A 14,915-nucleotide genomic window follows, 5' to 3' on the forward strand; every position below is an offset into this window, starting at 1 on the left:
TTCTAATACCCTATAACACAAACTTATACATATACTAAAACATTCCTAACTACAAAAAGCTAGATATGTTAGTTGCTACACCATATATTTAATATAGTTAAAATAACAAACATTATTGCATCACAGGTACAGTGCGCTGAACGTTCTGGAGTTCAGCATGGCATGCTACGATTTCAAGTAGTAGTAAGCCTAAGACTTTCTGTGAGCTGTAGCTGTGTCTACATGGTAAGTTATTGTGCGGCAAGCTGGTACGCTGTAGATTCACACTCTGGCTTCCCGCACGGTAACTTGCCATGTAGACAAGGCTTACATCAGTTTAACTTCACACCTTTAGTTAAATCGGTGCCACTCAGTGTGTAAACCAGTTCTTAGAGAAATTTTCCGTATTATTTCAAGTTATTTTCCAAAGTTGCTAGCTTGTGTTTTTTTCCCATTAATTTTCTACATTTGTGTTTTCCCTTGCCAACTATTTAAATATTTTTATAATGATAATTTTATCATATCTTTTTATTCCGCTTCTCTGAGCCCTCCTGTAATTCCCAGCATGATAAGTTTGGGATCACTAATAAATTTGCTGCTGCCATCTGAATGAAGGTCATTTATAGAGGTTATAACAGTCAGGATACAAATGCTCTTTTGGATTTCTGCTCAACTTCCCCATTTTCCAGTTTTTCTGCGTTGCTTGCTTCCTGTCTGACCTGATTATTTCACCCCCCCCTTGTTCTCTCTAAACCAGGGGTGGGCAAATTATGTCCCCGGGGCTGCATCCAGCCCTTCAGACGTTTTAATTCAGCCCTCGAGATCCCGCTGGGGAGCAGGGTCCAGGGTTTGCCCCACTCTGTACGTGCCATGGCTCCGCGCAGCTCCTGGAAGCAGTGGCATGTCCCTCCTTCGGTTCCTATGCTTAGGGACAGCCAGAGGGCTCTGCACGCTGCCCCTGCCCCAAGTGCTGCCCCCATAGCTCCCATTGGCCTGGAACCGTGGCCAATGGGAGCGCAGGGGCAGCATCTGCAGATGGGATGGCACGCAGAGCCGCCTGGCTGCCCATACATGTAGGAGCTGGAAGGGGGACATGCCGCTGCTTCCAGGAGCCACTTAAGGTAAGTGCTGCCTGGAGCCTGCACCCCGATCCCCTCCTGCACTCCAACCCTCCCACCCTCCAAACCCCTTGGTCCCAGCCTGGAGCACCCTCCTGCACCCCTGCCCCAGCCCTGATCCCCCTCCCACCCTCCAAACCCCTTGGGTCCCAGCCTGGAGCACCCTCCAAACCCCAAACCCCTCATCCCCACCCCCAGCCAGAGCCCTCACTCCCTCCACACACCCTAACCCCCTGCTCCAGCCTGGAGCCCCCTCCCACACCCTGAACTCATTTTTCGCCCTACCCCAGAGCCCACACCTCCAGATGGAGCCCTCACGCCCTCCCACACCCCAACCCCCAATTTCTTGAGCATTCATGGCCCGCCGTACAATTTCGATGCCCAGATGTGGCCCTCAGGCCAAAAAGTTTGACCACTCCTCTAAAACGAGAGGACTGATCTCCTTAAAAATAGATTGGAGATAGAGGTTACTTATACAGCATATTCCATGCTACATTTATCTTAGTTATCTTTTATTCACCTATCCGTATTATGCAAACATCTTTCCACCCTATCTAGTTCCAGTATGTGGTGTGATTGGGTAATATAGTGGGACTGCCAGGTCCAGTCTTGATCTCACTTGGATTGTTGATGGATCATATTCATGAATGTACAACTTTCTGTGACCTTGCTCAAATTTCAAGGGTATTTTTTTTAAATTGGCACCATGGCTACAGAAATATTCTCTCTAGTGTCAATTGTGACTGTTAGATAAACCATATTTGGCTTTATTTTTCAGATCAGTGTCTCTCTCTCCATATACATCATGGCTGTCAAAGATCTCAGACACAGATGTTCTGTTGGCGCCACTGGGCAAAGTAGGTTTGGTTACAGTGGATATGGGCGGCAGTGTCAGGCTTTGGGAGACAGGACTTGACAGCTTACAGCGTTCTCTGCAGGACTGGAGAAACATGATTGGACAAGAGGACGGTAGACCTGTGCAGGTAGGACTTTAAAAATCTCAAGTTAAAAACATTAACAAAATGTTGCCAGTGAGTTGAAGTTTCTAGGTTGTTTAAAAAATAAATTATGATGAAAAGTATCATGAAGTAGAATTAGGCCTAGACCAGCAACAAAAATCAAATAGATCTTTTTACTGAAAAGTCATGGGGTCCTTTAAGAGCTTATTATAGGTGGAGCTGGTAGTAGGCAGCAGGATTAAAACAAACAAAAGGAGGTACTCCTTCACATGATGCACAGTCAACCTGTGGAACATGTTGCCAGGTGATGTTCTGAAGGCCAAAAGTATAACTGGATTAAAAAAAGAATTAGATAAATTCATGTAGGATAGGTCCATCAATGACTATTAGCTGAGATGGACAGAGACAAAACCCCATGTTTCAGGTATCCATAAACCTCCAACTGTCAAAAGCTGGGATTGGACAACAGGGGATAGTGCATTTGAAGTTATCCTTTTCCGTTCGTTTCCTCTGAAGCATCTGGTTCTGGCCACTGTCAGAAGACAGGATGCTGGGCTAGATGGATGATTGGTCTGCCTCAATATGGCTGTTATGTTCTGGTAGCGATGCCTGTTGTTACAGCTGCCTAAACATTTCCAGGAAATCCTCCTGTTTTCGGTTTGCATTTTTACTAGACTTTAACCATTTGGGCTGAAATTTTCCAAGCTTGCTTTCTGCCTCATGATAGCTTTTTTTTTTTTTTTTAAGTTTCAGTGAAAATATTTCAGTCATTTCCAAAATAGATATTTTTCCAATATTCAAAGAAATTATTGGGAATTGTTTTAAGAGCTGTACCACCTCCATACTTTGGAAAAGGGACTTGAAACTTCGCAGGAGAATGGTCCAGTTTTGAGAGTGGTGTCTTTTGCTGTCCCCATGAGAATCTAGGCAGATTGGGCCAAATTGCTTGCGCACACAAAATATATATACACATGTATCAGCTAGTGTGTATGTGCACTACAGCAATATAATGTACAGAATTAGCACTATTCAAATGTCTCATAATCTGTATACTGTTAGTTAGAAGAAGTTTTCCTATACTTGAATCAGTAGGACATGAGATTCAGGAGGATTTGAGTTCAATCCCAGCTTTTATCATACATTTCCAAGTGGCCATGCTGTGCAGTATATATTACACACCTCTGTATAGCCCCACGTAGCCATAAATATGGTACTCCCTTTTTGTCTCTTTGTAGTCTTTATATGTACTTATAACTATTTCAGTTATCAATCTGTATAACCCCTTTTCCAGCACTTTCAAATGTGACAGTAGATTTAATATTTTCTAAATAAAATCTTTCCACATTATTTTCAAGAGATCCAGTAGCCCGAAAGTATAAATTGGATGTAGTAGGCAGAAAGTACAATTCTCCTTTCACTCACTCTTCCTACCCCAAACTCCCGTTCTACAAGATGTTCTGCATTTATAGAAATTTGTGCAACCACTGACCTGCTCTTGTTACTGGAGCTCAGCGAATGCCTTTCATAAAAGTCATGAGAAAAAAAAACACTCTTCCAGTACCACATTTGTGTTGTTTATTGCTTTACCAATGCCAGACATTTTCATTGTCAGTAAAGTAGAGCTAGTGCCATCTAATGGCCAAATACAGTCTGTTTTAATCAGAGCATTTTGGTTGATGCGTATCAAGTATCAGAGGGGTAGCTGTGTTAGTCTATATCCACAAAAACAACAAGCAGTCCGGTGGCACCTTAAAGACTAACAAATGTATTTATTCTTAAGGTGCCAGAATCCTCGTTGTTTTTGGTTGATGTGGTTAACAGCAAAATATTACTGTTCTTATCTTGGAAGAACAGTGTCAGGATTACTGGCTTTAATTAGTCTGTTCTGTAGCCCTCTTTTGATTCAGTCTCATCGAATTACTAGAATTTCAGTCAACTCAGATGAATATTTAAAAAAAAACCCTACTTTGTGCTTGCGAAGTACACTTCATCTGAAAATGTCAACGCACATTACAACATTGAGTAATAAGTATTACAGAAAGGCTACAGGATTTTCCCAAGCTCACAGGGTAACTCAGTGGCAAGTTAGTCATAGAATTTAGTTCTCTTGACACCAAATCTTCCTAACTACCAGACACGTTGCCACTTTGTTGGCTATAAGATTCTAAAAGTTAGAGAGAGAAAAATCCCCTTAGCACATCTACTTCTTCCTTCTGACAATGCAGACAATATGTCTCCTGTCAACACTGTCAGATTTTAAAAGTATATAACATTGATTTGAACTGAAAGGTTGAGAAGAAACCCCACATTTTGGTCTGGAAACTCAGACCATATTCATTTCTGCGTATTTTTCAACTTTATACTACTATTTTTTTTTAAGGTCAGGATTTTGAGATATTACAAATCACACTTCCTGCAAAATGCATTATTTTCAGCATACAGCATTTTATAGAGCATCAAGTAAATAATTTAGCATTTAGCATTTAACTTATCTTTTAAAAAAGATGTTGGCACACAATATGTGCACATTGTGAAATACAAGTTTACCTGGTGTAGGGAAATGAGAGGGCACTTTTTCCATATAAGGTTAGCCGTTTAATGGACATAGACGTAATAGCTTTGTTTTATACATGGTATTTATTTTCATAAGCTAAGGGATGATATTGCAATGCATAAATATGTTCTCAAATTATCCCCTATCAAAAGTAAAAATTATTACCCTGTCTGAAAGCAAGAAACAAGAAATGTGAATTTAACCTTGGCCTCAGGAGATACTGATGAGCTGGTCTGCTAAAATAGCTGCATCTAAATATTGCTTAATACACACATGTGAAGAATCAAAAGTGTCTTGCAATCACATTTGTTCAAGTTGTTGGACTTTTCCTGGGTATTTAATGAGATATTTCTGATCCCTCCACCAAACTCCGCAACATGTCTGCAAGGCTTCTGTCCTTTGAAGCAAAATAGTTTAAAGTTTCTGATAGGAAGTATGTTCTGATAGCTGGGGACAGGCTCCAAACAAGTTTTAGTTTTAGCTTCTGGACTTGTGCTTTGGTTTCTGCAAGCAGGCGTTAAATCTCAGAACTAAGCAGTATGCACATAAATGGGCAAACAAATGGAAAACAAACAGTATTTAAATAAAATGTCAACAAGGACTCTCTGAACTTTCTTTAGCTACAGCAGTCCACGAGGCTAAACAAATATGGATAGATTTTTAGGCAAAAACACAACTCTTCCATTTTGCCTTTATATTCATCAATTGGGATCCAGTGGTATAATCGTTTGTTAGCCTTCAAATCTGTCAATATTTGTTTCATATTGTATATACACTCAGTGTTCAAGCCAAACCGTGAGGCTACAAAATATAGTTTCTAAAAGTAAAATTACTTGTTAAAAGTAATTGTAAATTTTTCCTACTTCATAAAATGTTTGGACTCTATGTGTGTCAGGGATTTTACATAATATGCCAAAATGTTTACATATGGGTTTCTGAAGTTAGGCTTCTACGATTATATTTAGGCACCTAGTAAAGTGGCCAGATTTTCAGAAGTGCTGGGCACCCATTTATGTCAGTGGAGTTACTAGATGTTCTGCGAGTCCCCCCCCCCACACACACACACTCTCTCTCTCTCTCTCTCTCTCTCTCTCTCTCTCTCTCTCTCTCTAACCTAGACATTCGAGATAGAAAAGACCTATTCAATTCTACCAGTGCCTGTGTGTCTCCTACAGCACAATGTTGAATCTTATGTCCCATCTAGTTTTCAGTGACTTCAGATTTGACAGTTCCTCCACTCACCACAATATTTATATAAAAACAAGCTTTGAGATACATTTTAGAAGTTGCGCAGAGTTTAATAATCTGTGATTATACATCAGGTACTTTATATAGCTGAAACATTCAGAGCTAGCTTTCCATCTCCAAGTACAGAATTAAAATAAATTACTCATTTCTGATAAGTTGCCATCTAGCAACATTCCATGTGGTCAGTACTCTTCACATTTTACTGTTGTAAATTGCTGCCAGAACTGGAACATGAAACTTGCTTTACTTAGACTCAGGGTCAGAATTCCATGTGTAGAAAATTATAGTCAAAATGTTAACATTTTCAGAAGCTTAAATAAAACATCTGAAACACCAGTCCCTGGTAAATACAAGTGCAAATAAAGTGCTCAGGTTAAAAAAATTGCAAGAGATGTGTAAAAAATTTCCTACACATTGCAGACCCCCAAAATCCAAAACTATGCTGCCACTGGTGGCTTACCAGAGACATCTGACCAATGCACTCTCATATCTTCATGGTATTTTTGTCTTTGTAGCTATGCTGCTAAGTGATCCATTGTGAAATGTGGCCAAATTCTCAGTCTCAATCTATATAATATCATCATAAAAACTTGTCCATTAGATTCAAGACAGTTTCTGTGCTTTGGGCACCACGAGCGTTTGCTGAAGTGAGCTGCTCTATCCCAAACCAGAGTTCTTGCCTTTAAAAACAGTGGTAGTTGAAGAGGAGAGTTGTTTTTCTTGAAGTATGTGTCAGTATGCATCCCATTGTAGGTGCACGTGCATCTCATGTACATTAGATCATAGTCTTCTGAAGAGCAGTTTCTGTTGGAGGCCACAAAGCACAGAGCAGCCACAAACCTCCCTCGGGTCCCTCTTACCACCCATGGCAGAGAGGCCAAACCAGGCGAATGTCCAGCCCCCCACTACTCTACTCTGTAGAGACATTCAGACTTTTGTCAACCAACTTTAAGAAATCTTTATCTTCATGCTCCCATTAAATTGGACATCACAGAAAACTATTGGTCATCCCACTGTACACTAAGATGAGGTGCTTTGTGCCAAACACCACACCTCATGGTGGACTCACCCCTCTCAAGAATGGTTGATTGTTTTACTTATTTGTTTTCAGTAAAGAGAAACATCATGGAGGGTTATGGTGTTTTTGGCCTCAGCACTGGCCAGTTGGCACTTTATTAATGTGACACTCAGTGTTCCCACAAAACATGAATCTGGCTGTGCCTTTACCCAGGTAACTGGGAGAGTTAATGCTTTATCCTTATACAATACTTCACATCTCAGAGAACCTTACAGACATATCTACTCTTCATGAGATCTGTCTGAGGTAAGTATTCTCACTGCTTTGCATATGGGGAGACCAAGACAAAGAGAAGTCAGGTAACTTGCTCAAGTTCTCATCAAATCTGTAGGAAAATTTGAAATTGAATCTAGGAGTCTTGACATCCTCGCACTGAAGAAACTGAAAATGCCTGCAAAAGATTACCTAAGACTTTGGATGTTAAATCTTTATGTTGTAATGTGGCCAGATCTGGGGTATCAAGACCAATTAGCTCAGAGCTAGAGCATAATGCACATGCTTGCTGTTGTGAAGAGTATAATATAGACAGATTGAGCAAAATTCAAGGTAACTGAGTAAATTGATTTTTCTCAAATTAATATGCAGCAAAGCAAAATGGCTTCACAGCTCTCCTCGCAGCACTCAAAAGAACAAGTCAGAGAACATGTCTTTTAAACATAGCCACATAAAATACTAACTAATTTTATCATATTGCCCAGCTCAAACATTGAAAAGGACAATATGTTTCTGTTCACAATAATTAACAATCCCCTCCACCCATAACTAAACAATTTAATGCCCTTTGCTTTTATGTACCTAGAGGTGCACATATACTGCAATAAAAAAACCCTATGTCTCAGAATCTCAGAGCCCTGGTTAATTGACTCGGGCCTATGGGGCTCAGGCTGGACCCTGGGCTCTGAGACCCTCCTCTCGCAGGGTTTCAGAGCCCGGGCTCTAGCCCAAGCCCAGATCCAAGCCCAAACATCTACATTGCAATTTTTAGCCCCTCAGTCTGAGCCAGCTGACCTGGATTAGCTGCGGCTGTGCCATGAATTTTTTTATTGCAGTGTAGATGTACCCTAACTGAGAAATCATGCAATAATGAGAGAGCTTCTCTTAATTAGACAGCGTTTGAGTGGGTTTGGCAGCTTTGCATAGTGAGATTATGGCCCCCCCAAGATTCAAGCTTTCTTCTGTAAACAATTTATGAACGTTTATTAGATTTGGGGAAATTGTGAGTGAACAAATATGGATGCAAGTTGTGTACTTAGAAACATTTAAAATATATATACTCTCAAAAACTGTTAAAGTTGAGTAACATCAGTAATTTATTATCCTAAAAATAAGCATTATAAACCCAGGAAATTCAGAGGTAGGGATAAATTTACAAGAAATCCAAGCATGTTAAGGTATGGAAATGTACAGGTAAGGCATCCAAACAATCTTAACTCTGCCATGTAGCAATGCCATGAAATAACCAGACAGTTGTGATTAGTGTATAATAGTGTTTGTAGGCCCACATTATTTCAGACTGATATTTTTAAAGGAACATTAAAATTTGTAGGCGATATAGTTACATGAAAAATATACATCTGTTTTCCCTTTCAAGAGTTAACTCCTAAAGGTCAAAACTCTGTCAATGGGCTGCCCAATGTAGGGGTTCATAGAGTGCCCTCCAGTCATCAAAAAGAGGATCCTCATGACTGCAGTAGCCCCTTAACCTCCTGTTCTCCTCTCCCAGGGTTGTTTGATTCTGAGATCTGTGCATATGTGATCCACCAGCTCCTTCCATGCACCCTAAGTAGGGGGACTTGGGGAACACTTGAAGGCTCCCTTCATCCTTCCTGTCTTGCCTTCAGCCCACCAAAACTAAAGCACTTTTTTCCCCTGCCTTTGGGACCTTTTGCATACATGGTGCAAGATTTAGCTGCAAGTGAATAATAAGCCATAAATTAGTTTCACTGTATAACATTTAAAATATATTAGAAAATGTGAGCGCTAATAGAGACTCTCCTTTTCATTCTGTAATCTTCACATTTTGCACTAAAATATGCGGCACAGTGCATGCAGACCACTGAAATATGCACCCCAAGTATGGTTGAAGTAATCTGTGTTACTAGTAACATGTCCGAAGATATAAATTTACTGCAGCCTCCCAGAAAAAAAATATTGTAGCTTTTACTCAGCACAGCTCAGCCATGCCTCCGCTGCCGCTCCCAGAGTTCGATGAGAGCTAGCATGGTTATATGTACACGGGCAGAGGAAATCAAACCTTTAGCTTGTACTATAGACATAGCCTTAAAGAGGCCTAGTCTTCAGAGTCAGGAGAACAAAAGTTTTAGAATTCAGCAACATATCTAAGACTCATAATTGTAAATAGCAATAGTTCAAACTGCAAGGGGAAATGGGAGAAAAAAGTGAGGGGGGATAACCTAAAATGAGAATTTTCATAGACTAATGATTGATCAGCAGAGAAAGACAGCAAAGCCTTAACCTCATCACACATGAGGAAAAATTAGTTTTAGGGGTCTTGAGTCTTGTATTCCCAGTAGAGGTCGTTGGAAGTTCAGGTGAAACATAGTTTCATTGAAAAATGCCAATGCCTTGTAGTAAAATGTTTCACTAAATCTATTACAAATTTGAAAAAACTTTCATTGCGATACAGACTGGTTTCCATTGGAAACCTGCTGGTGTTTCAGGCTTCACAGCTCCACAGGAAGCCTGCCAGTGCCTGAACCCCTAGCTAGAGCCAAGACTAAGGGGTCTAACAAGATCCCCACTCTGCGGAAGCATCCCTGGGAACCCCAGCTGGAGCCAGGGGCCAGTCATTTAAGTAGTCTGTGCCTCAGTATCCTCATCCGTAAAATGGGCTTGGTAGCTACTTCACCAGGGTGCTGTGATGGTATATTAATTAATGTGGTAAAGCACTTCGAGATCCAAAGACGGGCAACACTTATTTTGCACGTAGTTACAATGCAATACAAGGGAGTTACTCTTAATTACTTTGGAGTAAATCCAAAGCAACATTAAGTTCAGAGTATTATTGAAGGAAAAGAATCCTAGAGAGTTGGGGTTTTTTGTTTTGTTTTTTGTTTTAATGGCAGTGTCTTTTCCTTTATCCTCTGAGATGTCCCCCTTTCCTCTCGTGTAGTCTGAGGGCAGATAAGAAAATTCTCCATAATTTTCACGCAGTCCTGGAGCATCCTTTTTTTCCTTCCTCTCTTCAATTGTGCGTAAGCGACTCTATAGTAAGTTATTCACTTTTTAAGTGGGTTAATACTTTTATTTTTATCCAACTCATTATTTCCATTAATTTCCTGCAGCTGTAAAATACTATACTGCTTGAGGAAGTTTAGCACAAAAAAAGCTTAGTTGCTCAAATTACTTCTAGAGTTAGGTATTATTGAGACTGTTATATGATTGCAACTTGCACATGCTCTACACCCAGAAAAGACATTGGTTCAATCTTGTGCTCACATGCATCAACTCAGTTTGGAACCCAGGTTGCTGAACTGGGAGTAAAATTATAAAAAGCTCCCAAATACTTTCAAAAGTGATTTTGGCGTTTAGAAGCTGAAGTCCCATTTTCAGTTAGACTTAGGGTCTAAGAGCTTGTAATAGTTTTTGAACAGAGAGTTAGGGTCCAGAGTCACTTAAGTGCTTTGGAAAATTTTATCCTTTGTCTGAAATATTTTTCAGTTAGTGTTGATGGGGTAGAGGAGAGTTTTATTCTTTAACATTGCCTTGAAAAATGAGCCTATTACATTAAATGCCATATTTATAATGAAGTTTGTGCAGAACGTGGCTGCAATCCTTTGTATCTGATAAAAAAGAAGATATTTAAATGACATCATTTACTACATGTAGCTACAGACTTTCTTGTTCATTAATTGAAAGGATAACATTTTCTATATTTTTCTTTTATGAGAATAATTGCTTATTCTGACCACATGAGGGTATCAGTGAGCTAAAAACGCAAACAATTCTCATCCTATTAAGTATCCGTGTATTTGGAATAACCATATTTGTGAGAGTCAGACCAGGTGGGGAGAACCCCAAATTCCTGAATATTTCACTCTGTGAGCTAAAACAAGGGACTCTGAAAGAGATGAAGACGGGGGATTTTAGAATTAGTCATACTCTGAGTGAAGGCTGCACAGTCAATGTCTGGAATTCTCAGTTTCATGAGCTCCAGGTATTCCAGCTCTGACCCATCCAGGATCCTCTCTGATTTTCAATGATGGGAAGTCTCTGCCAAACATGGTGACTGACACCACTCTGGTTCTGTGGCCTCCCCCTGGCTTGAGTGATTAGCTCTAAAGGAGATACAGGAATAGCAGATACGTCCATTACCTGTTTCAAAGGTCAGCACCTATGTGGAGAATGAGACTAGAAAGCCAACAACCTAGAGACCCCGACATGTTCATGACTTCAAAACTCACTGCTGGGCGAAAGCAGCTCAGCTCCTCCCTCAGGTATTATCATCATCAGTGAGACAGATGTTGCAACTCCATGCAATGTCTTTGGGGACTATTTTATTAAATGTATGAGTGGTTTATGTATGATTGTGTTCTGCTTCACTGGGGTGGGTTAGCACAACTCCTCCAGGATTAAGGCAAGTCACAAAGGCTAAACATTCCAGAGAAGTTCCACCCTTGGGGTGGTTTGCATATCCTGGTTCATCCTGAGTTTTCCAGAGACTAGGAAAAAAGAAAGGCCTTTTGATATAAAAAGATGAGCTTGAACTGACTTGTGGCCTTTTGATTCAACGAATAGTAGGGCTGCCAATTTTCTATTGCAGAAAAAAAAGAACATCCTTGCCCCCACTCTGCCCTGCCCCTTTCCGAGGCTCTGCCCCTGCCCAACCCCTTCTCCAAGGTCCCGCCCCTACTCACTCCATCCCTACTCCCTCCATCACTCGCTCTTCCCCACCCTCGCTCACTCATTTTCACCAGGCTGGGGCTGGGGTGCAGGAGGGGCTGAGGCCTCCAGCTGGGGTTGCAGACTCTGAGATGGGGCCAGGAAATGATGCATTTGGGCTGCAAGAGGGGTCTCTGGGCTGGGGATGAGGGCTTTGGAGTGCAGGAGGGGGCTCAGGGCTGTGGGTTGAGGTGCAGGAGGGGGGTGCGAATTCTGGGAGTGAGTTTGAGTGTGGGAGTGGGCTCAGGGCTGGGATATGGAGTTGGGGTGCGGTTTTGGGCGGCGCTTACCTCAGGCAGCTCCCAGAAGCAGCTATCATGTCCCTCCAGCTCCTAGGTGGAGGGTAGGCCAGGTGGCTCCATGTGCTGCCCCCGTCCAAAGGCGCCACCCCGACAGCCTCGCTGGCCGCCCCTGTGCCTAGGAATCAGAGGGATATGCCAGCTGCTTCCGGGAGCTATGTGGAGCTGGCAGCTGCAGTCAACCTGACTTTTAGCAGCCCAGTCAGCTGTGCTGACCAGAACCACCAGAGTCTCTTTTTGACTGGGCGTTCCAGTCAAAAACTGGATGCCTGGCAACCCTAGCAAATGGACATGCCTTTCTGTAAAAGGGGAGGTCCCAACCCTTGCTGAGAGGTTGGAAGGGATGTTGGGCTGTCAGACTCTCCAGGTAGAAGATGGTTGATTTCTGGGTGTTTAGAGTGTAGATTTACATCTGTTTATTGTTTTTTATATGTTTTGTCTGTAAAGCTTTTTGCCCTCTGAATTAATGTGTTTGCTTGGAAGAGCTGTATGGCCTCTTGTAAAAACACTGTCATTGTCCTTTGAGATAGTGCCTCTTTTTAGAAGGGAGTCAGTCAAAGCGTCCCAATCCAGACACAGGTGATGGCTGGAAACCTGAGACCTGACTGGCACTCCTGGAGTGGATCACAGAGCGAGGGAATACAGATGTAGTTATCCTGAAACAGTGACATCATCATCAGGGCTACCAACTGAAAACAGAGCCTCATTGTAGGCACTGTAGAAACGCGTAACGGAAGACAGTCCCTGCCCTGAAGATTTTACAAACTAATTAAAGAAGAGAGACAAAGGGTAAGTGGGTACAATCCCAGCTTTCTCCTAGAGCAGAGAGATCCAGTACAAAGTGCCTCTTTCTTTCCCCTAGAAATGTGGGAGACCGTAGCTCGCAGAAATAATCTGTTGCCCAAACAAATCATCATTTAGTGCTGTTGCTCAAAGTATCTGCACCAGTGTGTGGTGTGGCCTTAGAGTGATGACACGTTATCAAACAAAAATAGTTCTGCCATTATTAAACTTAATCTGTAATCACTGTAAAGACACAAGGTATCAAAATGTTAGATCACGTAATATGTTACAGTAATACTAGATTGTAGGTGGCTCACCTGTAAATCAAAGCCAGCAGTTCAGTCTCTTCCACAAAGCTGAGCTATAATATCTCAGAACTGTACTTTCCTAAGGAAAATTTGACATTTGGTCTAGCTTGTGGGCCCCAAGGCTGTGGAAAATCATCATCTTTCTGCTTTCATATGCAGTTCCTTTCAAGTTTTCTTCTGCAAGTAAAATGTCCCTCGTTTGTAAATCAAAAACTTTGGCTTCCCTTCAGCTCTGTTCCCATTATTGACTTTCTGGGCTAATTTAAAAGAAAATGTATTCTGAGATGTATCCAAGTTAGTACATGAGATGCTCATTTTTCAAGTAAATCAGTTCTCATTTCAGCTTGATGAGATCAGGAATATAAAATGATCAAACATTGTTCTTGAATCTGGTTAAATGTTTCACTCTGAAAGCCTGAGTTCAAATCCTGGTTAGATCCCAAATGAAAATGACTATGGGAGACTCATCCTTGTCTCAGATGTTTGTTCATATCACTAAAAGTCACAATATATCTTATCATCGGCATTTGGAATATCAGCGATATTGTATCCAAGAATTGATGTACATTGGCAGATCTACATGGGCTCACATAATGCTGTCCCACACAGTGAATAAAATTTATAAGAAGGCCTAAGTCACAAGTAACAAATTAAAGTCAATGGGACTTAGTTCCTAAGTCATTAGACGCTTCTGAAATTTCATTTATGTAATAGATTCGCTTAATAATTTTAAAAGACTCAGCATTAATTTAGCATGGTTTCTTTTTCATGTAGTAAAATAAACTGCCATACAATGTAATTAGAAACTAATTAGGAGTTCTTTGAGAAGAGAATGAGAAGTATTTCTTCCACAATCATTATGCTGTAGTCATTTGTTACTTGGTGGAACAGCATGTTAGGAAAGCCATAACTTCATAATCTTTCAAACAAAAAAAATGACTTGGAAACTTGTGGTGATGGCAGATAAAAAATGGAATTTACGTGTGTTAATAAAATAAAGAACATGTTGAAGCAGAACAAGATGCCTGATTCCGTGTCTTTTCAATGTTTCAGTGTGTTCAGCTTGCGATAGGGTTAAGATGATTAACTAAAAGAAGTATTTTGATTCCCTCATAATCCTGTTTTATTTATGACTGACCAATATACCGTGTATGTTCCAAACCATCATATAATAGAGGAAACATGCTTTCAGCATTTTCAGATCTGCGTGGGTACATTTTTTAGAGTTTATGCAGCTTTCTTACTAGAGACATAGTGCTTATGTGTTGCTAGAATTTCATGATATAGTTTAAAAAATTAAAGGAGTTGTGCCATTTTTGCAGGAACACAAGATGATTGTCATCTCTGTAGGTAAATCCACTGCAGAGATGCAACTATAAATGTGCTAGGACTGGCAATATGTTTGACTCATTAATTCTTACTATTACAAGGAGATAGGTAATGAAGGAAAAAATAAATGTTTCTGATCAGTAAGATTATTTGTGTAGACTCAGGAGAGAATAAGAAAGAAGGGAACTGAAGACAGGAGCATTGAAAGTTGTTGATGGAGTTGTACCAGTGAAACTGTTTTTGTAGTATGAGAAGATGACGTGTCGTTTCTTCAGTGATAATATTTGATACACTCTGATATTAAAAAAAGATGTATTAGGAGAGATGATGTGAGTACTGAAGGCCAGTTGGTAGTGAA

At 40.8% G+C, this 14,915-nt stretch overlaps 1 protein-coding gene across 1 annotated transcript in view; it reads left to right on the forward strand.

The window, feature by feature from the left end:
• The window catches only part of VWA8 (von Willebrand factor A domain containing 8), a 285,192-nt gene that overhangs the window by 225,971 nt on the left and 44,306 nt on the right, over nucleotides 1-14,915 (forward strand). Inside the window, 1 exon segment of the mRNA XM_030565861.1 lies at nucleotides 1,876-2,080. Coding sequence (XP_030421721.1) covers nucleotides 1,876-2,080 — 205 coding nt within the window.

The sequence above is a fragment of the Gopherus evgoodei genome, chromosome 1 (assembly GCF_007399415.2).
Source record: "Gopherus evgoodei ecotype Sinaloan lineage chromosome 1, rGopEvg1_v1.p, whole genome shotgun sequence".
Lineage (NCBI taxonomy): Eukaryota > Metazoa > Chordata > Testudines > Testudinidae > Gopherus > Gopherus evgoodei.